The sequence below is a fragment of the Camellia sinensis genome, chromosome 3, assembly GCF_055761805.1.
Source record: "Camellia sinensis isolate YWXY chromosome 3, ASM5576180v1, whole genome shotgun sequence".
Taxonomy (NCBI): Eukaryota; Viridiplantae; Streptophyta; class Magnoliopsida; order Ericales; family Theaceae; genus Camellia; species Camellia sinensis.
The window spans coordinates 165,004,377-165,029,417 of NC_138963.1; the positions used below are offsets into that span (position 1 = coordinate 165,004,377).

Consider the following 25,041-nt stretch of genomic DNA (forward strand, 5'->3'; position numbering starts at 1 on the left):
TAAATTGATGAAAGAAACAAGTCGTCCTCAGTTTGGTAAAACGTTTAATATTTTCTCAATTTGATACTATTTTAATGCAACCGTTGAGGCACAAAAAATATTTTTTTTCATCAAATTTAAATTTGATATTAGATTTGGTAAACGATTGAAGATAACCTTAGCCACATAAATGCTCTCTTCAGCGCTCTCTACTAGTAGAGCTATATATCATCACTCGTGATCAAACTAGATAGGCCTGTGATGAGAGCAAATAAATAAAATAGATAAACAACTGGAGGACTTCAAAATGGATAATTGTCAAAAAAATCATCAAACTTTTTCCTTTTTGTTCAAGGTAACAATAAAAAAACAAAACTTTGTGAGGCACAGCCACAACAATTCGTATTGGAACACGAAAACAATATATCAACCAAGTTTTTGTGATTTTAATTTTTCTTCTTTTCAAAAAACAAAAAGCGATAACAAACATCCCTAAATTTGACAGTACGTGAACAATGCTACCAAACCTAAATTCCATCTCTGATAGTCTTGAGAAAATTGTTGGTGCTATTTGCTAATTTTGGAGGAACCACATACACTATGACTTGTTTGGGTTCAAATTTTTAGCTCATAATCTGCTATTGGGAGAGAAATTTAGAAAGAGACTTTCTTGCAGTTATGAGAGAGCCACTTGGACTGCATGTAAGTGGCTTTCCTCCATGGGGGGATGTGAAGACCTCTCTCCCTCAGAGATTGCTTAGCAGCTGAGCAAACCAAACATATTATCTCCATTAGCTTCTCTTCACTCCCAACAAATATGGAAGGCAAAGAAGTTGTAAGCTCTGAGTATGTTGAAGTAGGCCTTGCTAGCTCAAACTGAGACCTGAAATCCATGTCCACTATCAACCTCACTGCTTCACCATTGCTGTCCTTCATAACATCTATATATTCATAATCACCTTTAAATTCAAACACTTCATGTACACAACACAACAAACACACACATATCAGAAATGGGTCCTCACCAAAATCAAGAGACAGAGAGAGACAGGAGAGAGAGACAGAGACAAAGACCTGAAGAGCCACCAAGGGTAGCAGGCCAGGAAGTTTTGCAGAGAGAGGCTTCAAAACCATCCCTAATGAGCCTCAGGACAATCCACTTCTTCAGATTGTTATTGGTTTCATCTATGAATTCGATGTCTCTCAGGTAGATTAAGATTTTTTCAAGGATCTGAGTCTCTGCATTTGTGACCCTCATAAGAACATCCTACAAAAATCCAAACACAAACACACAAAATAAGATCAAACCCAAAAAACAAAATGAATCAAACTTGAATACTATGTTGAAAGCAAGACATAGAGGATTTTTCATCACAACACATATGGTGCAATTTGAAAGTACCTGTAAAGTGGAAAATGTGGGTTTGTGGTGAATTTGAGGGGGTTCTTCTGAATCTGATTGAGGATGGGAATTGGATTTGGGAGATCCTCCTCCTGATTCAATGAAGTCTCTGACCATCTGAATTAGCTTTTCTTCTTCTGAAGAACTACCCATTTTGGTCGTCCTTAGAAAAAGAAAAGAGGTTTGTTTGTTGCTTATCTCGGTAACGAAGACTTGGAGGCTTGTTGTTTGATTCTTGAAAGCAACACTGTGGTTTCTGTGTAAGGAAGAAATATCTAATTGCTTGGTTAAGCCTAATAGTGTATATATACTGTTTGGCAAAGCTTCTAATCAAAGCCGTTGTTCGGCGTCTCGTTCAATTCACATTATTTAATTAATTTTTTAATATAAAAATTTGTTTATAATATGAATTATTTTCTATAATTTCAAAAATTATAAATCCCCATTGTTAAAATTTTTTATTTAATAAAATTAATTAAAAAATAAAATTTGTAATTGCTCTTTTATACATTGATAAAACTATTTAAATTATTAATTGAAATAAACTTATGATATCAATAAAAACTGTTAATTGACTGGATGATTTATTAATAAAAGAACTATTTGTTATGAAATTAAAAACTTTAAGATTGATATGTAATTTCCAAAATTATAGAAGACAAATCGTATTTTAAACAAATCTCAATGATGCATTTGTAATTTATTTTTATTTTTTTATGAAAGAAATTTTTTTTTCTTTTTTTTTTTTTTTGAAATAAAGAGAGATAGAGAGGGGGAGAGAGAGAGTGGTGATTTTATTTATTTATTTATTTATTTATTTATTTATTTTCTCATGATAAAATATTAGTAATAAAGGTCTATTTTGACAAGTTGGTTAGAAATTTTTTTTTTTTTTGACTTTTTTGAATTACATAAATTGTTTCTATCTTTTTACACATTTTTTTTATAAAAAAAAAGAAAAAAAAAAGAAAAAATTAACTTTTAATCTGCTTTCTAAAATAGATCAAAGTTAGATTATTATAATACCCCTCTATTGACTATAGCTTGAGATATTACTACAAGTGCACAAAGCGTTGCCTTATTACGTGCTTTTTGGAAATATCATTTACACAACTTGACAATATTTTCATAATTTACGCACAAAAAAAATTATGAATAAACAAGTTTAAGGTAGTGTTTGATAGAGTTTTAAAATTATAATTTGAGAATAAATTTATATTTTGAGTTTATAAGTTTTGAAATTACGATTGGAAAAGAGAAAATTTATTTGATTATTAGTTTTGAATAGAGTTTTGAATTTTTGATGCGACATATGAAATGAGAAAAGTTGTTTGATTATAAGTTTTGAAAAATAAGTTTTGAAAAGAATTTTCAAAACTTAATTGAAAAACTTATAACTCATAACCAGGGCCGGCCCTGATAATTAGGGGGCTTAAGGCGAATTTCGAAAATGGAGCCCCTCTTACATTGAAAAAAAAAATTATGGATAAAATAACAAGTTTCAACTTTTTTATTCGTTTGTAACCAAAAAAAAATTTACTTGCACATATAATCATTAAAATTATAAACAAAATAATTTAATGAAACAAAATTAGGGGAAAAAACTAGGAAAAAATTATTCAATTAAAACTGATAAAGACGTAAGTAAAAAAATTAGGGCAAAATTATTTCTTCCACTAAAATCTAATAGATAAAGAAGGTTAAAAATAAAATAAAATTAGGGCCCATATATTGTATATATTGTTCTTCTTGGGCCCAAACATTTTTTTAATATATATTTTTATTTTAATAAATATGGGTTAAACTACACTTATAAATAAATATGAACTAAACCATACATGGACCCAATAAAATATTTTGGGACACTTTAAATTGATCCGTAAAAAAAAAAAAAAAAAAAACATTGGGCTTATAATATTTTACTAAATTTGGAACCCCTATTTTTGGGCCAAAATTTTGGGGCATGAGGCACAGTTAGGGCTGAGCAAGTGATCCGTGAAATCCGTAATCCGATCCAGTCCAGTCCAATCCGATAGGTTTGGATTGGTTTTTTGAATCCGCGGTTCGGTTCCGGATTGAAGAATTAAAAATCCGTAGTTTACGGATTGGTTTCGGATTGAACCCCACAGTTCCGGATTGGAACCGATCCGAACCGTATACAAATAGTCTATATTTTTATTATACATCCTCCCCCATAGTATCTTCTCTTAATTCTATATAAAATCTAAACTCAAACTTAAAACCGTATAATATCTTCTTTTATTACTCTTATTTGTTGGTTTTTAGTTTTAAGTTGTAATGGTTTAAGTACTTATAGTGAAACCAATTTTCTTATGGTTGCTTAAATTTTAGAACAGTATGTCGCTATTATAGAAAAATATGTTACTATTGCGGAACTAATATAGCGCTATGTTTATATTTTTATAAAATTAAAGTGTTATAAATATATTTTTGTTATTTAATTATGTGAATCCGTGGTCCTAAACCGATCCAATCCGTATTTAAATGGATTGGTTCGGATTGGTTCCATGATTTAAACGGATTGGATTGGTTCCAATTTTTTAGGAACCATAGATAACGGATTGGTCCTGGTTTTATTACAATCCGGTCCAATCCGAACCATGCTCACCCCTAACAGGCGTTACTGGCCTTAGGCCAGGGCCAGCCCTGCTCATAACCAAGCACACAACTCAAAATTCTATTGAAAATTCTATTCAACATTCCTAACCAAACTCGTTTTCAAATTCATTTCAATTTTTTTTTTTGTTATTTTGGTCTAAAAAATAAGTTCTATATTTAAAAAAATTAAAAACAAATATTTTTTTTTTCCAAATAATAGGTAGCGATTGACAATTGAGAAAAAAAAATACTGTTCTGGTCAACCGGGCGAATGACCAGCCGGACATTCAGGAAGATGTCCGGACGGATGACCGGATAGATCAAAAATTCAAAATTTATCTACTTTACCAAACATGTTTTCAAAATGTATTTTAAAATTGATTTGAAATCATGATTTAAAAATTCAAACCAAATATAGCATTAGAATGTAATGATGAAATTAATTTTAGAAAACTCTACTAAACACAGAAGTTAAGTGTTGTTGTTGTTGTTGTTTTTTTTTTTTTTTTTTCCAAACATAAATAAAAAGCTAAATCAAACAAAATTATAATTTATTTAAATTGGCCCGTTTGTTTGGGGTTATAGAGAGGGGATTGAGATTGATAATGAGGTGGGACTCACTATTTTTGTGTTTGTTTTGAGAGATGGAGAAGGAATTCGTAATCCCCTTCGGATTATGAATCTCCTCGGGGAGGAGATTCGGATGGGTCTCAAACACTTGGTATTAGAAAAATAATTCGTCGAACTATTTTTTATTTTATTTTTTACATGTTAGGCATTTTTTTTTGAACATTAATGTTTAATTTTTTTTAGAAATTTTTTATTTTTTTATTTTTTACATGTTGGGCTTTTTTTTTGAACATTAATGTTTGATGTTTTTTTATTTTTTTATTTGTTTTATTATTTTATATAAAAATAATTTAATAATTCCTACACCAACTAATATCATCAAAACAAACACAATTTTACTTAGGGATAGTTTAGAATGATCTAAATAAGTATACTGTTTGACTTTTTTTATAAAATATGAGTTAGATATGGGTTGAGTTTGAAGTGATGTGGTAGAGAGGTGATATGACTGAAATAGAATAGTGATTTTTTAACTTTTTAACTTTTTTAAGTTATGACAAATAATACTTTAATCCTCTCACTGTGAATCTCTTACATTTCTAACTCTGAAAAAAAACGGACAAATATGAATATAGTTAAATGATCTTGTTTTTAAAGAAGATGTTAACAAAATTCATAATTAAAACCCAATACACTTTTGTATGAAATAGAGAATTTTCCTTTTAAACACATACATTCAAGCCTCATTTGGTAATTAAGAATTTTAGTCAAAAAAAATCATTACATATCTTCATATCACTCTTTAAATATTTTTACACGTTTTATAAAAAATTTAAAAACTATTAAAATAAGAAAAAATTAGTTTAAGGTCTCTCTCCCATTTTTAATAATGGAAGAGATTCACAAAATTATTTTTGATGTCTAAGGTCCCTAAACATATATCAAAGAAATTTGACTCTTTGTCTCTTCTCACTCTCTCTCTCTCTCTCTTCCTCTCCCCTACATCAAACTAGTGCTTCATCTATCTCCTACCGCTGCCGAGGATCACCATCGTTTGCACACCGCCCATCGCAGCAACTCCGAACACACCAACACCGCGACCCAAGTCGCTGTTGGCTCACACCGACACCACACCAGTTCGCCAATCAGCCCCGTCTTCACCGACCTTCTAACATATATACCTATGTGTATGTATATAAGTATAGAAATTATCCCTCACCTGGACAAAATTCGCGAAAATTTTGAAGCAAAGTTGGAGCATAACACTGAAAATTGAATCAATTTCACAAAAATGGTCTTTGAGATTGATGAATGACAAGAATAATATATATATATATATATATATATATATATATAATTGTGTATATATGATGAATATGTGAAGATGAGGTGGTGATCGATAAGATGGATCAGGCTCAGCGAAGGGTGAAGGGTTTTGCTTTTCTCCACAACCAACAGTGCCTTCCAGTGGACACGCAATGCAAATCCTCTTGATCTTTTTCCCATGGCCTTCCAATTGTGGGTTCAAATATAAGTGTTGGCAATATGGAAAGGTTTGTCTGGGATTTTCTCTGGGTTGTGGAGTCCAGAGAAATTCTCTAGGTGAGAGAATCTCTGGAAATGTTTGTCTGGGAATTTCTCTGAGATGATGAAGATACAATATTGTGCTTGAAAAGGGGAAAATATGTGGTTTAACTTGGTACTTATCATCAATTAGCATAGTATTCTGTGGATGGAAATTATTTTTCACTTATTTTTCTTGGCAACCAAACAAACTTTATGCTTTATAGTTCACTTGAAATCCAAAGAAAATTCAGAGAAAATCCAGAGAAAATCTCTAGATTGGAATTCAAAATTTCTCTGACCTTCCTTTTTCTTTGGTTTGAACCCCTCTTCAAAGGAGATTGGGTTTTAGATAATGTGACTCATCCAATATACAGAGAAGATGAATATGAGTTCATCACAGCTCAAGTTCATATCTCTCTGTCTCTCTGTCTCTCTCTCTTGCTACTTGATCTCTACACTATCTCACTAATCTTCAAGCAGTTCGATTTCATCTCTTATTCTCTCCAGAGAATTTCTCTAGAGAGAATTTCTCTGGAAAAGGCCAGAGAAATTCCCATAATTTGCTTGACACCAAGAGTGAAGGCAAGCAAAGCATGTTGCTCAGGCGTCTGACCATCCTTGGAAACACCGGCTTCAAAACTACCAGCGGTGGAGTTGATGAAATCACGATGGCTAGGAGCATCAATAACAATGCAGTAGTGTTTGGTGGTCTCAAACTTCCACAAAACAATATCAATGTTCCCTCTTGAAAAATATTTGTCAAGCTGCAAATCATGTATGGGTATACTTTGCTTCAAGAAATGATGTTGAAATGAGAAAACATGATGGGATGAAGTGCACAAACATGCCTGTAGAAGTATCCTTGATGTTGATACAATAGCTAAACCTGTTGTTGCTGTTAGGGAAAATAGAAGCAAATCAGTGTTGTTTGATGCTTGCATTCTTACCATGTTCACATTCAGAGGTCCAGAGAAATTTTGGTTCTCTCCAGAGAAATTTCTCTAGGAAGTCCAGAGAAATTTTCTGGGTAAAATTTCTCTGAATCAAATTGAGAGACCTTAAATATTATGAAAATTTTTAATATCTTTTATATTATAAAATCTTAATACCAAAGACCATAAAAAAAATGGGAAAATCGGTCTAGGGTCCCTCTTCCACTTTTCGTAATGGAAGACATCCACAAAATTATTTTTTGATGTCTAAGGTCCCTTAACATATATGAGAGTCTCTTTCTCTTTCTTTCTCTCTCTTCGACTATTATTGTTTCCAGGAAAGAAGACCCAAGTGTTTCCTTCAATCTATACACCACTTTTTTGAAATTCTCTCAAAAAAAAAAGTACTCATAGAACTAAAAACCGTGTACAAACTTTCAATATATATATATATATTAATACTATATTAAACAAATTTTTCTGTACACTGTGTAACTAGCAATTAACACCTCAACCTCAAAGAGGAACAACAATAACAACAAAAATATGCGCCCTATGATTTAATCTCGCTAAGCTTCACTTCTTTTTTCCATATATATTCGACAGAGAGAGTTTAGTTTTCAATTGTGAGGTGAAGAGGACACAACAAAATTGTGCCTCTTGGAAGGAGCAGAGGGAGGAATAGGGGTCCCTTTGGGAAAAGTATTGAAAACCATGCTTTCATATCCATTACCGGCTTCCATCTGTCGCCGGTGAGGCTTGAAATGCTCCGGCTTCATTGCACCTGGTCCAGGACTGAAATTTCTCTGGACCAAATTTCTCTGGACCAGAATTTCTCTGGACTGAAATTTCTCTGGACCAAATTTCTCTGGACCAATTTTCTTTGGACTGAAATTTCTCTGGACTGAAATTTCTCTGGACCAAATTTCTCTGGACCAGAATTTCTCTGGACCAATTTTCTTTGGACTGAAATTTCTCTGGACTGAAATTTCTCTGGACCAAATTTCTCTGGGCCAGAATTTCTCTGGACCAATTTTCTCTGGACTGAAATTTCTCTGGACTGAAATTTCTCTGGATCAAGGTTGAGGGACCTTAGACATTATGAAAATATTGTTGATGGACCTTAGACATTATGAAAATATTGGGTGTCCTTTATGCTATAAAATCATAATACCAGGGTCCTGAAAAAAAATACCCCTAAAAAAATATCCCCTTAAAATAATCAATTCTCAATTCTGCCTTCAAACTAATAATTAACATTTCCCTTGGATGCTTGTACTAATACTATTTGATGGGAAGAAAGTGAAAATTAGGATGGGTGATGTCATAAATGGGTGTCACAATCATCTCCTTATATACATATATATTTATTCTTTCTGCCTCAAATAATAATTCTTTTTAGAAAATTTTGTATTTTTTTAATAGTAAAATTATTATATTTTTAAAATATTAATTTTTTAGAATTATCCTTTAATAGTATATTTTTTTTAGAAATCTCAATTGTTATAATTATATTTTTTGTGTTATTAATGAATTTTAAAAAAGAATAAAATAATAAATTTATATCATTCTATTCTTTAATTTTTGAAAAAAAATTAATATTCTGAAACAATAAAAAATAAAATAAAATAAAAGATTAAGACCTTGTTTGGTTTGTATTTGAGAAACATGCTTTGAGATAAAAAATACGAAAATTTGTTTGGCTTGACTTTTTTTCAAAAGATATTTTGAAAAATTATTTTGAGAGAGAGTTTTGGAAAAAGTGATTGATTTGATGTGTATGAGAGAGAGATTTGTTTGAAAAATTTATAAACCAAATAAGTTTTGAAAAAAAATTTATTTAATTTAATTACTTTTAAAAATTTATTTGTAGAGAATTTTTCTCAAATTTTTTTAAGAAACACAAACCAAACCAGGCCTAAATATTTTAGAGATTGAACCATCTACTCATTTAAGTGCTGGCATTTTGGTTGCTATGGGATTAAGATGCACTGGGCTCTATGTCATCATGCTCTCTGTCTCCTCAAGCCTAGCACCATTCAAGGACTGAGTGTTCAGGCCTCATACTGTTGAAAAAGGCAAGCAGTAAAGTTTTTAGTATTCCCTCCGTCCCAAAATATTAGTCCCTTATTTCATTTTTCGTTGTCTTAAAATATTAATTCCTATTCAAAAATCAAGTACAAAAATAATGTAAATTTCTTATTTTGCCCTTCTTTTAAATTAATAAACAATATAAAAAGTACAATTATGACATTGATATTCCTAAAAAATGTACTATCAAAAGGGTAATTTTAGAAAATCAACTTTTTTCAAATGCAATAATTATACTATCAAAAAAAAGTTGGATTCCCCAAAAGAGATCATTATTTTGAGACGGAGGAAGTATGATTTTTGATTGTGGAGAGAAGAGAGTTTTGAATTATTTTCAGATGGGAAGTATAATCCGGGACTCAATTTTTATGATATATTATATAAGAAGACTTTTTCTGAGGTTTGAATTATAGATGATCAGTATAATTTGGAAATCAATTTTTAATAAATTTAAGAAAACTTTTTCTTGAGCAAGTGATAATTGGTGATTCTTTATTAAAGAATCGGAGAAATTATCAATCACATACAATTTTGTTGATATCATATACCCCTGGTTAAAGACAGGAAGAATTGCACATCAGTATAAATAAAAGATAAATTATTAAAAAATAATAAATATTATAAATATTAATAATTATAATTATGATTATAATTATAAATTTCTTTAGGCTTTTATAAATACTTTTTGCTGACTCAATTGACACATAATTCTCCCTCAAGGATATACACCATAATATTTTTTAATTATATATATATATATTTTTTTACTAGTGAAAACTCGAGTTATGCATGGGATGTGAAAAAATTAATAAAATATATAGCGATTTCGGTTTGGATCCGATCCATTTGATGTTTTGGATTCGGATTTCATTGTCTTATATCTATGAAGCACGGGTACTCTAGGTACGCGTATCGGTACGGCTACACGCATACTGGGTACGACAAAAAAGGGTCCGGTATGTTTGGTTCAATCGGGTACGACATGGGAACGTTATTGGTACGTTTCAGGTATGTCGAGGCAAAAAATCAAATTTATAGGAGAATTAGGGGTATCAGAGCGATTTATTTATATTCTTTATTAAAAAAACAAAAAGTACAGGGTCATTTTGTAATATTAAGAATATAATATATACACCTAGGTTTTGTTTTGTCCCTTCCTGCATCTATTTACTTCAGCAGCAGCAACAAAGAGACGAAGCCCTAGCGCAGGCTTCTTCGTTTTCTTCTTCAGCAATAGCAGCATCTCTTCACTTCGATGCAGACGGCGACGCAATGAGATGAAGCCCTCCAGTAAGTGTTCTTCTTCTGCTCTTCGTCTCTTTATCTTCATCTCCGTTTCTTCATTTTTTCTGTAGATTAGCAACTGGCGAGTGTTCTTTATCATCTTCGTCTCTTCGTCTCCCTTCCGATGAGTGTTCTTCATCTGTCTCTCTCTTTTTTTTTTTTTTTTGTGCCCTTGTAGATCAGCAATTTTTGTGCCCCTGTTATTTCTTTGGTCTCATTCTATAAAAATAGCAAATTGATGAGCAAGAAAAAATATTTTAAAAATTAATTATGATCACAGACAGACATAGATTTTAAAAATAAATTAAGATTTAAAAAATATTTTCACAAATATTATTTTTAATGCTTAAAGGTTTTTATGTTGGCATTGTTGAATTGAAATATGATTTGTCTTTTAGTTTTGTAGTTCTTTTTTTAGTTTTCATATTTAATTTTAATTTGTAGGTTGGATCCTTTAATCATAATTATAATTAAAATAAAATAAAAAATATCGGTGTACCGCAACCGTACCTGTATCAACTTTTTTTGAGTTTTACCGTATCAGCTCATATCCGTCCCACGTAGTCTTATATAGTTATCCATCTCTTATTTCCCCTTATCTCTCTTTGAGTTTGGCTTTTGGGATGTGTTGGTTACGTTTGGAACAGGTTGGTAGCTTGTTTTTCAAACTGTTGTTGTCCATAATTTTGTTCTTTCACTCAAGCGACACTTCTTGCACTCAAGCGAAGTTTTTTGCGCTTGAGCAGTGAAACTTATTGTGTCTGGTAGTTCGAGTGACACATCTTGTGCTTGAGCGAGCTGCACGTATATCAGTTCGTAAAGTCACTTTTCTGAGTCACTTTTTCACCCCTCTCTCTCTCTCTCTTTAAACATTTCAAAACCCTAATTTCTGTCACTCTCTCTCTAAACTCATCTATTTCACTCAAATCCACCTAGATCCGTCGATCTTTTCACCCATGTCCTTTTGTTAAAAAGGTAAAGCTCAACAAGAGTCTCGTTCTAATCGGAGCAAAGTTGATTTTTGGCATCTTTGAGTTTTCTACATTCTCTCTCTCATCTTTTGAGCGTGAGGTAGGGATATATCCACACTTTTTATAAATTTTAACTTAGTTATATGTTATTTCTAAACAATATTGAGATTTTGGAAGAAGTCAAGGGTTTTGGGTAAAAATCAAAAGAGAAGTTTTTCAAATAGATCATTGAAAATGATTTTGGTGTGAAAAATAATGTTGAGTTGGGAATAAATGGTTGATTTTGATATTTGGGATTGATTTTGGAAAGAAAAAGGATTTTACCCTAAATGCCTCAAATGTTGAATTTATATAAATAATGAGATTGATATTGAAATATGAAATTGGAATCATGGATGGTGGAGTTGGATATGTATTATCATTCACCTGTTGAATATTTGGAGAATTTATGTTTACTGATAATTGTTTATTTGTTTAGAAATACCTGTTTTGGGCTATTGGTGGAGGATAATTATGATTAGTGTAGAAATTGCATGTGAATTAGGAGAATTAAAACTATTTTCTCATTCATTTGCATTGGGCATTAACTCAAACTTGTACATCTGAAATATTTGTCTTTTGAGAAAAATGGGTGAATCTGAGAAACATGTTTTACCTTGTTGAAATAAGTTAGTCTGAGTGTCCATGGTGAATGTCCTAAAAATCGCGCGCATTCATGGGTGTCGATCCTACGGAGGAAATATCAGTAAAATGGTAATAGTAGTACATGCATAGCCTACGTTTACATGGGTGCCAGTTTACGGTTTCCTGCGGACGAAATTTCCATGAAAAGTTGTATTGTTTCTAAGATTCCCAGAGTGTGATTCACTGCCCGATTTTTTATTGCAAAGGAAATGATTTATGAACTATGATATTAACTTGGCATTGCATGGTTTTGGAAAGAAATGTAAAATGTTTTGGCATGAGCATTGCATAATCATTCACCTTATATTTTTCTTAGGATTCATACACTTTGGATTATTTCTACTGGGCTGTGGCTCACCCTACGTGGGAAAAATATTTCAGGTGCTGATGATATGTTTCCGCGAAGGCAATAACTTGGGAGGACTTGGAGCAATAGCTTCTTTTGTGTATTTATAGTATTTATTTTTGTATAAGCCAAGGGCATTAATTGTATTGGACTTAAGTCCACTTTTGTTGTAACAAAGTACTATCTTGGAAAGTTGTAAGCCTTCAGAACATTCATTTATCTGTTTTACCTTCGTATCTTATCTCTTGTTGTAACATATGCTATAGATTCAGGGTTAGACTTGTGAATTTATATCTACATATGTCACCCTCTTGTACAAGTAATTGGGATAAATGAAAGATAATTATTTCATCATGTGTTGTTATGTAATTAATATTGTGGATGGCTTATAGCAATTATTTTGGGGTGTTACAAAATATGTTTATATGAAATAATATAAATAGTTAGATTTTTGTATGTAAATTATGAAAATAAAAAAAATATTGAAAAATTACAATTTTATCACAATTTATGTATCAATTTTTAATTTGTCATAATTTCAATAATGTAACTTTTAACCCTCTTGTTAAAGTTTTAAATTTGGGCGAGTTGAACCCAAGCAATTCGAGTCAATCTTGTAAATTTTTAAAGATTGTGCAACATAATTTTTAATTCAGTGAGTGTAATGCCCACAAAAATATTAACCAATAGAAAGAGAAAATGACACAAACCAATATACAATCTTATCTTGATGGACCAACTCCTTTAATTAATATTTCATTTAAGGGAAAGAGTTAACAAAAGAAGTGTTCACATGCGATATGCATTCATCCTCTTAAGGGATGAACCCACAACATGTGCAACAATTAAGAAAGAAGGAAATAAACAATAAAATAAGTGACCAGAGGCTACATATTCCAAGACTTAAGTCTGGTTACATAAAAAGTTATCAACTGACACATAAAGCCATTGGCTTGCATTTACATCATACACAAAAATGAGAGCCTCTTGCTCTCAACACACTCTACGCCTTCAACTCGGTGGAGCCACAACACCTTTTCCTGCACAATTCCACTAGGGGTGAATACAAAGCCCAATAGAGATATCTTCACAAAGTATATATGTTTTAAAAGCAATCTTGTACAATTATATGAATGTAGTGTTATTTCATATTCAATTGTCAAAGTTTTGCATCTCTTTTGAAATTCATGCAATAGTCATTTTCAAAGTTCATTTTCTTCATAAATTCCAAGACTTTAAACAATCGAGTAGTAAATACGACTCAGGTAATTCCCCAGGGCTAGTATTTGCAAGTAGGCATATCAAGCACTACTAAAATCCTACCTTACTGGCTATTAACCGAAGGGCTTAGGCCCCTACATGCGCATGTTTCTGGTCTTACACCAAGGATACTCAAGCCAACTTAATTTCTAATCTACACCCCCTAATCAAACTTGTTACGACCCAAACCTGCCCCTATAGGTTTAGAGTCGTAACCGGCTAGTAATCTAAGATTATCACAGGCCTGCTTAATAGTAATCACAATAATACAATAATAGGGGCTGGCAGAAACCAATAACTAATAAAATTTGTTGTCCAATGAGCTATGAGTGGACAAACAAACTTAATAAAAAATATATATACATAGATATTCACGTAGACCATGCCAAGCTTAACCATAGCTTAGGGATTTAATCCCGATAACAAAAGTCAATTTTATCATCAGTCATAATCATATAGACACTTGTTTCTGCATTACTCAAACACTTAGTTGCAAAAACAAAAGGGTGAACTCAACCACCCAATTAAACCTTGACACTTGATGGTTCAGAATCTTGCGGTGAGGCACAGTAGTTAGCTTGACAAAACGGGATTTAGGTCAACGCCGCTAAGTCCGGTCTGGTGTGTAATCACCTACATACATATACAAACAAACAGTGAGCTAAAGCCCAGTAAATAATCTCAATGTAAAGAGGTTAAATGAATGAGATCTATAACTTGTCATAACAATATAATGTTTTTGACATAATTAAAGCATACTTCGGAAACGTATAATAGCAAATATGGATCATCAAACCTTTTATAGCTTATCCAATAGCTCACCCAATAGCCTTATCAAAACTTTGACGGAACACCACACAGAACGTTCACGACGGAAGGAAGCATTTAACAGATATATATTTAAAATACATTCAGTTCGTCAAACTTGTCAAACCAAGAGTACTGAACAACATATTAGCAAAACAACCACAATGGGCCAACGACATAGGCATAACGGCCACTATGCGTTGACATATACATAACGATAGCAATGGATCGACATATACATAACAATCGCAATGGATCGACATATACAAAACGATCGTAACAGATCGACATATACAAAATGATCGCAATTGATCGACTTAGGCATAACATTGATCAACTTAAACATAATGGGGATTTCTGAAAATTAAAACATCTGTTCATGGGTGTCACATTTGATAATCACAAAAGAAATCTCATTCATTCTTATCAACATAGTTTTTCAGAAACTTGTCAGATCACAATCATATCGAAGTTCCATAACATAACTTAACATTTCGAGAAGTCCTTGCTATATTGGACATTTTATGAACACAACATAGCTTACATGATGAATCAGCGATAGAACGGAAGTTACCAGAGCTCAAAGTACATTCTCTAGGTTGTTATATATCACATTGTACACAATTCAAAGTTTCACCGCTTAACTTTACGGTTCCAAAATTCTTGTTCACAAACTTATCGTATCAACATTTCATAACAAAACATAGGTTCCACAAATTACCGAAAAACAAATACATTACTCACAGTGGTTGGCCGGATGATACTCCTCTTGCAAACAACCTACACAACACATTTAATCATAACATCTCAAAATTCGTTCAATTCATTCAGTAAATTTTAAACCTATTCGGTTCATTCGTTACTTATTTGTTTGGTTATTCCTATTCATTCTTTAATTCCTTTTATGTTCATGACATGTATTTGAACTTGAAATACGCTTGAAAACTATGCAAATTAAGGCCTGGAAGCTAGAAAAACTGAGAGGAAACAAAACCGGGATCGGCTTGAAAACTGCATGTGCAGAACCACCACACACATGCACCCCGCACGTGCAATTAAAGTAGAATGTTCAATTTGTTGTGCTCTGTTTTCCGCACATGCAGGGCTCCAAGCTGCATGTGCGGTTTTGGGTTGTGTTGAGTCCGAAAATTGCTCTTTGTTTTGAAACTCACCCTTTTCAAAATCTAACTCCAATTCCAAGCATTTCAAAGCCCAAAACTCTTAAAAACATGTTGAATTTAATATTTCTAAGTTCAAACAAAATCAAAACTTCAAATCAAAACTCAAATTTCCAATTGAAAGACCAAACTCTTTAATTTGTTATTAAATTCATAAACATGCATGTTGAGACCATAACTTAATATTTTATGAAGCATTTTCTTCAAAACTTAGGAGCCATACAAGGAAATTAAATTTATGAACATGAATGTCTTGAATTATTGCCATGCATGGCAGATTCATGGACTAACTTCTTCAATTTACCTCTTATCTAGACTTGCATTTTCTAAACTTTCCATTACAACAACAAAAGTCCCAATTAACCATGAATTCATCTTATTTACACCTATATCTTAGAAGATTATGAGTATGGATGTCTTAATTTCAAGAAATTGGGTTGAAACTCCTACCTTGACTAGGTAATTTTTGACAATGGAAGCTTGGTCTTCAATGTCTTCTCTAGAGCTCCTCTCAACCTTGAGTTTCTCTTTAGAAAATATCTCCCAACAAAACCCACTTACTCTCTCTCAAGCATTTCTCTTCTTTCTTATAGCAACTCCGGTTTTGACCTAACCCTTGTTGTAATCTGGTTATGGGTTTCTTGGTTTCATATTGTTGAACATGTCTTGCTTCCCTTCTTTTCCCTTAAACTTGGTTGTGGGATTGTTGTGGTTGTGTTTGGAACAGGTCGGTTGTTCGATTTCCGAACTCTTGTTGCCCAGAATTTTGCTCTTTCGCTCGAGCGAGCTTTGCAAACTCTCAGTACTTTTGCAGGTCTGCAAAACTACTGTGAGAGTGTATTTTACACTTGAGCGGAGTTTCCTACGCTCGAGCGATGTTTTTCTGTTTACAAAACTACTAGATGTGTGTATTCTGCGCTCGAGCGTTCATTTCTTGCTCTCGAGCGGAACAACTTATTGTGTCTGACGCTCGAGCGTCAACTCTTGTGCTCGAGCGAACTGTGCGTATATCAGTTCGCAGCAACCTCCTTTTACATCACTTTTTCATCTCTTTTTCTCTTAAAACCCTAGATCAATACCCTCTCTTTCTAAAACCTATATTCTCTTTACATTTTCACCTAGATCTGTTGGTTTCTCTACCCGTGTGCCTTTGATAAAAAGGTAGAGCGTCTCTAGAGCTCCGTTTTGATCCGAGTAAAAGTTGGTTTTGGCGTCTTTGAAGTTCCTCCATTGTTGCCTTGGTCATCTAAGCTTGAGGCAGGGACTTTCTACACTCTATATGTCACGCCCCACTTTTTTATTACCCGAAGTATTACCAATTTCATTTACTTAATTCCATTTCAGAGATAACATGCGGAAATAAACTCGTATATTCAACTCGTAGAAGTGAATAACGTTGCTCTCATTTGTATGCAAATAAATACAACACGAGTATAATAAATGAATTGCCCTTGGGCTTTCATCATTAACAAATCAAGAAAAATGGTACAACCCTTTTACACATATGGCATTCCGCCAATACAAGGGAGGCCCCGTGGCCAACAAATAAGAAGATCCAAATCTTGCAGCACATTCAGCTCAACACCTGAAAAAGATTCAACAACGTGGGATGAACATATAGTCCAGTAGGGATCTTAACATGGCCTTCAACAATAACAACGTACAGATAGCTATGATCATGAATACCCAATCTCACACTAGAATAGTAATGTGATAGTTTATACAAAATATACATAAGTATGAACTTTTCTTGAAAACAACCATTTCAATCAACGCCATAGGTGATTCATCTTCCCTTTTCTTTTCATTAATCCCCGTTCCCAATCTTTCATAACATGAATAATACCTTAGGAAATAATTTCACTAAGCCCACTACCCTCTTCCATTTTCCAAACATACACAGATATGCCTTTTCAAAATATATATTTCTTTAAAAATATCAGCTCTCCTTCACACTTTCCAAAAGACAGAAATGACATTTTGGCTTCTTCCCGATACAATCAAATCTATACATGCACCGTTATAAAAAGAGAGATAACAACTCACCAACATGCATAAGATAAACAAAAGAGGCAACTCAGCCCTCTGAAACCGTAATCAACACAACCCATGATATTCCCAGATACATTGAAACATCAACAACAAAACTTTGCTCTACTAGCTATGTGCGTAGTAAGCCAAAGATACACCTCTCACAACAACATGCCAGTTTACCAGGCGATAGCTGGAAGGGTATGGTGCCTTATATTCTCAGCGCAGTCAGTTCTCCAGGCGCTAGCTGGAAGGTCACGGCACCTCTGATTCTTAGCGCAAGGTATAACACCACCAATTGAAATGTAACAGGGCATAACCAACATGTATAACACATATACACAAACCATCAAGATACAAGCAATGTGTTAAAGTAAATGAACACATAACTACCTCCTCCCAAGCAAGCATACATATATAATGTACCTCAACACTTCATCACATACAATGTTCAATCAATAATGGTATAATGCATACACTACAATTCAACACAACCGTGTCATCCTTCATCGATGACCAAGGACGAAACCTCTAGATGCAAATATTTAGTACATCTATTAAAGACTCAATTACTATGAGACCACAAATCCAACAATGACATTAACATGGTAGTTAAAGATACAATCCCACACATGTGTGTGTTCAACACTCAAGAAATAACAATCCAATTTTCATACGTATTTCAAAAATACTTTTCCCATTTCACAAAACAAGTTCCATTTCCCTTTTTGTTTTCATAAAACCAACTCCGTCCCTTTTGTTGTCACAAAACCAAATACATTCCTTTTGTTTTACAAAACCAATTCCATTGATGATAAAGCCATAACTCACATTAGTCCATTATCTTCATTTTAAACCCATTCCACAATCATGGTTAATCCCTTAGGCATTAACACCTTCACCCAACTCACAATAATAATAGAGATTTCCAACATGGGTTAACTATCATCCATTTTAATTTACCAATCAAAATATAATTTAGGACTTTTTCCTTTATCAACTACAACATGCTAATTTACATTCTAATTAGCCCAAAACAACCATCGATGATAACATAACCATTTTTCAACACCCAACCCTAGGTTCCTCCTCATGATTTCAAACAAATCCAACATGGTTATGATTTTTATGCAATACAAAATTACCACATGTCTATCTATAGACGAAGTATTGAAAAAGAACAAGGAAATCCCTACCTCAAATGTAGAACCCAAGGAGAAGAAGAGCTAAACTCGGAAGTGCTCCAAACACCAAATTTCTCGGATCAAAACGTAGCCCTCAATGATCAACACACTTTTTGTAAAGGCCCAAGGTGAGGAAAACACTCATACTAGATCAAACCCTAGAGAGAAGTTAGGTTTTAGAGTGGGGAGCTCTTCAAAAATCAGTTTTGGGAAAGTAAGAGAGAGAAAGGAAATGTAAAAAGTGATTTAAAATAGTCTAGCTGCCAACTGATATACGACTCTCCCGCTCGAGCGGAGAACACAACGCTCGAGCGTCAAGGACAAAAAGCTAGGTACGCTCGAGCGCAGGAAGTCCCGCTCGAGCGCCAAGACACAAGAATAAAGTACATCCGCTCGAGTGTGAAAACCAGTCTGCTCGAGCGTAGATTTCTCCCTCCCAGAACTTACACCAAAAAGTACCACCCGCTCGAGCGCTAACAAGCCCGCTCGAGCGCGATCCGCTCGAGCACAAGAAACCAGCTCGAGCGTAGAAAACACATCTGCAGAAGTTTTGCAGAGGCAAGAAAAATTGAAACTGTGAAAACCCCGCTCGAGCGCAAGAAAACCCGCTCGAGCGGATCATTCAAAAACTGGACAACAACAATGGGAGTTAAAGCTCTACCAACCTGTAACAACCAAGCCCAACACATTCAAGAATTCAAACAAACGAGTTTAAAAGTTGACAACACGATAGGTACAACTACCAACTCCATAGAACCGCGTCCGAAAAATAACAGAACAGTAAAGGGATAACCGGGATCGCTATACTATATGAGTTTTAACTTGTTTATTCCTTGATGTGTGAGAAACATTGGGTGTTAAGGTGGTTTTAACAAACCTAGGGTTTGGGGTTTAAATTCTAAAGAGGGGTTTTTCAAATAGATGTCTTAGAAATGGTTATGGTGATGAATGTGACCTTGGGTTATATTGAAATGGTTGATTTTTGGTGATTGGGATGAGATTGGGATAAATGGGAGTTTGTCCTAAAATGCCTTGAATAATTATTCTGTAGAAATAATGGAAATTGTACAAGAAATGTGAAATGGGATACAAAATTGTATAAATGGTGTAACTAGATACGTGTTATCTCTCACCTACGGAAATTTGAATAATTTATCTGTTGAGAAGATTGTATATCTGTTTTGGGCTATCGGTGGAGGATAGCTATGATTGTTGTAAAAATTGCATAAGGATTAGGTAAATTGAAATTGATTCCTTATTGGTTGTCATTGAATATGACTGTGTTTTAATACATTATATATGTATGATGTTTGGGAGGAGAAATGAGATGTACTCCATATTTTGGAGGAGAAAGGGGATGAACTCCATAAAATTAAATTGACCTGTGTGTCCTGGGTGCAAGTCCCGAAAACTGCGCGTATACATGAGTGTTGATCTCGTGGACGAAATTTCTGTAAAATGGCAAAGTGAAGTGTTTGTGTGTAATGGTTGTGTGGTGAGCAAACCACAGAGTTGTAATCTCAGTTGGGTCTTCCGAATAACATTGGATATAACTCATGAAGTGAGGAGATATGAAATGATATGAAATGAATTGATATAAAATGAATTGGGATATAATACTTGACATAATATGGTTTTGGGAATAGAGTTGTGAATGATTCTATCCTTGAGTATTGGTCATGTGCATCATGTTTATAACATTGTTAAAGTTCATATATTGTTCTAGATTGTTTCTGCTGGACCTTGGCTTACCCTATTTAGGAAAACCATATTCAAGTGCTAGTGATATGCCTCCGCCAAGGATCTAGCTTGGGAGGATTGTGGAGCTGAGAGCTCACTTTTGTTTATTTTGTATTTACTCTTGTACAAGCTTAGGGCTTTATTTGTATTGAGCTTCTGACTCGTTTTGTTGTAACCAAGTATCGTCTTGGAAAGTTGTAAGCCCGTAGGGCATTTATTTCGTTGATCATTTAGTTTGATGCCACATGCTATAGATTCAGGGTAGAGCTTATGAATATGTAATGCATGTGCTCCTTTTGTAAATTGACTCTGATTAATGAAAGCCTAATACTCTATTTATATCATTTTGTGTTAGTCTTTACTGTTGAATTATTGTATTATTTTCGGGGTGTTACATTTCTTAACTAACTGAATAGAGTTAGGAATTATTTCATTCACTAATTTTTTGTCTTAAGCCTTAGTCACTTATTTAGCTAATAAGTTACATTAACTAAATTAATTCATTTCTCATCTTATACATCATAATCTAATTTAAATTAAACTAAATTTAATCACACTAATGTGAATTAGGCTCTAATTGCCTATTCCAAATATTTAATTCTAACTTGTTTAAATTACTGATTCAGATAGGTTCATTTCGTATTTATACATACATGTTCACAATAACACAATTCAATTAACACATGGCGCATAATTAACACATAACCACATAATCATTACAAATCACATGATTAACTTAATTAATTACGGAGATGGTTGTTATAAGACTTACCAAACGTATTTACCCCAAAATGTTTTCATTAATAACAATCGTCTTGCTCAAAGTCAAAAATTTATATCGAAGTTAAGATTTTTAGGTGAACAAAATTTAAAATAATGCAAATGAGTCAATAAGAATAGACCACACATAATTATCTCATTTGTACAACATTGCCAACATCTTTCACATTTGTTCAAGTATAATTTCCACGATTCGAAACCTTCCAAAATCAAAGCAAAAATAGAAATCCCTGTGACATATGAGATTCTCATATATTCACAATCAATATCCATAATTAAATTTCCAAAGTGCCAACATGCACTTCCCATGTTTCCATGATTGTTCAATCAAAATTTTTATTTCCTTTCATACATGCCTCAACATAGTATAATGTCCAGAAAGCTTTCTTCATACACTCTAAAGATTTATCATCAATTTCATAAATATCACATCAATGCCACTTTTTCTCAAATTTCCCCAAATTCTAGGAATTTTTTTTATTTATCAAAAATAGGATTTTTCCATTTATTTTGAAAACACTATAAGCTAACATCCCCCAAATAGTTCATAGCCCACCCAAAATAATTTATCTTGGACCAAGTAATGAGGAAGAATACAGCTACGTTTGGTTTCGTTTTGGAATTATGATTTGAGTGTGGAGTTGTGATTTAAGTGTGAAACTATGAGTTAAGTTTTAAAAATAGAAAATTTGTTTGGTTATGAGCTTTGAAAAGTGTTTTGGAAAGAGTTTTTGAATTTTAAAAAGAGTTTTGAGTTGTATTTTGAATTTTGAGTTGTATTTTGAAATTTTTATATTTATTTTTTTAAAATATTAAAAAAATGTTTAAGGAAAATTTATTTTTTATTTTAAATATATAATTTTAATTTAAATATTTTTATTTTTTTAATTTTAAATATTTTATTTTATTTTATAAATATTTTAATTTTTTACATTTTAATATTTTAAACTCAAAACACAACTTCACACTCAAATTGTAACTAAACACATGATTTAAAACTCAATTTAAAAACTATTTTCAAAATTTATAACCAAACACATAACTTAAAGCTCAACACTATGTTCAAAACCTCACACTCAAATCATAACCAAACATATAACAAAAAAAATTAAATATTTTAAAATATATTTATAAAATAAAATAAAATATTTAAAATAAAATAATAATATTTTTAATTGTTTAATATTTAAAATATTTAAAAACAATATAGCACACAAATGTATGAAATATAGTGCACATTAAAATAAATAAATAAATATTTAAAATATAAAATATTTATCCTGAAAAAATAAAATTAAGAAATATCTTAAATATTTTAAAAATAAATTCAAAAAAATTCAAAATGCAACTCAAAACTCTTTTAAAAACTCAAAATCAAACAAATTTTTTCTTTTCAAAATTCAACTCAAATTCGTAACTCAAAATACAACTCTACACTCAAATCATAATTCTAAAAATAATTTTAAAAAACAAAATAAAAAAATATGTTATTGTTTTTTTTTTTTTAAATAGAGTTTTGAAAATAGTTTGATTTTGAGTTTCGAATTGTGTATTTAGTTATGAGTTTTGAGAGGGTAATTTATATTTATAAATTGGGCCAAGCTGGGCAATGGGCCGTTATGGGCCACAATACGGAGGGCAGAGTATAAAGACCTTGAAAATTAGTCCGGTCCCAGAACCTTGAAGTTAATCCGGTCCCAGACGGCCCTAAAGTTAGTCTCGTCCCTGAGAGCCTATTGTTATTTTGGTCCAAGAGAGTGCTACGGATAGCTCGGTCGCCAGGTTGCCGCACTCAGAGTTAGTACGGTCACGGTATAGCGCAGCTAGCTCTGTCGGACCTAGCTAATGGTTAGCACTATCTAAGCAATACTATGGTCAGCACTGGGAAAACCGTGGTAGGAGCAGTGAATGGAAGAACTGAGGTAGAGTTATCTCGGTCTAGTCTGCGGCTTAGCATAGCCATGCTTACCTCGGTCATGTTGGAGTCCGGCCATGGTAAGACCATCTCACTTGGTTTAAGCAGTGAGGGGGGTGTTGAATGATAAGCATTATCTTTCAGGAGAGTGAATCCTAGGAGGACTCTACATGGAGGAGTAAAAGTCCTACTAGGATTGTGCCACACGGAACCTATAAAAGCTCACAAACATCACCTATGGAGAGGTAACACAACTTTGATTCTCGAATACACAGAGTTTTTGTCTATTTGTCTGTTTTACTGACTTAGGCATCGGAGAAGTATCCGGCACACACCCGCCTGCTAGCTCACGTTTGATCAACAGGATTACACAGGAAGAATATTTCGTGCCCGTACAAGTTTTAAAAATAATTTTTGAATTGTGTGTTTGATTATGACATTTGAAATTTTTTTATTTGAATCATACTTTGAAAAGATAACCAAACGTACTCTAGATTCAACTTCCAAAATCAATTTACACTAGAAAGCTTAATTGAAAAGGGCAAGACATGCTAGAAAACATATATATATATATATATATATATATATATCTATATATATAACTCAAAGAACATCCCTACCTAAAGAGCTTGAGAAGAAAGGATAAAAAGTTTTGAAACCAACGGTGTAAAAATCTAATCTCCATCGTACACTATGTAACCTTCGACAAGCTTTCCAAAATTAAAGAAGGCACCCAGGTTGAAATCTCAATAAATAGTGAGCGATCAAGGAATAAATGAAGTGGGTTGGAGGGTTTTTAGAGAGAGATGAGAGAAAAGAAAGTGAAAGTTAATGTAGAGAGAGAGTGTAAAGTGAAAAGTGATGGGAAAGTAGGTAAGACTCAACTTTTGAAGTGATTTGATTCAATTTTTGGAGCCAACAGTCGATAGACTGTTTGAGCGACAAATCGTGCGCTCAAGCAAACAGTTCAATTTTTGAAAGACCGCTCAAGTGATGAAATTTGCGCTCGAGTAAAAAACACCCACTTCCAGAATCTCCACACCCCTCTGGAAAAGACCGCTTGAGCGATTAATTCTTTGCTTGAGCGAAAAACTCATACTCCCAGAAGTTTAGTTTGTAAACCAAAGTACTGGGAGGTCGGATTCACCGCTAGAGCGGTCCCACCTAAAAAGTGAGACCAGGAGCTACCAGAACAATGGCCTACCTTCATGGTTCCTCTCTAACATCCAAAAGTGCAAGATGACATCTCAAAATTCACAAGGATGTACTCAACGTAACAATCACGAGAGAGAATGAATAACAACACCACTTCAAAGAGTTAAACAATGAAGAAGACACATACACAAAGAGACAGATGTCACCAATAATGTACTCAATAGCTTTAAAGGAGTCGAGACATCACAGTGAGAACCTATGTAAAATTCAAAAGTTCAAATAAATTTGAATGAACTTTTACAGAGACGCCAAATAACCTGAGCAATGGAAACAAAATTGAATATATAGATATATAAAAATATTTGCTAATTTTTTTAATAATGAATAAGGTTAATTAAAATTTTAATATTAATGAATAAAAGTAAATACACCTTTTACATTTGGATCATCGAATAAGTTGATATTTAAAAAAATTATATTTTATAATGGCACAAAATAATTTAAATATGTTTTTTCAAAAATTATTTTTAATTTAAAAATTACAATA

The 25,041-nt window shown here is 32.8% G+C and overlaps 1 protein-coding gene across 1 annotated transcript; it reads right to left on the bottom strand.

Moving 5' to 3' along the window:
* Positions 1–401: 401 nt before the first annotated feature.
* Positions 402–1,678, bottom strand: LOC114292501 (uncharacterized). The gene is made up of 3 exons (XM_028236488.2): positions 1,382–1,678; positions 1,054–1,246; positions 402–953 (listed from the first exon to the last, which is right to left on the bottom strand). The coding sequence occupies exons 1-3, from the start codon at positions 1,532–1,534 to the stop codon at positions 634–636; spliced, it is 666 nt and encodes a 221-aa protein (XP_028092289.2). The 5' UTR covers positions 1,535–1,678; the 3' UTR covers positions 402–633.
* Positions 1,679–25,041: the final 23,363 nt, after the last annotated feature.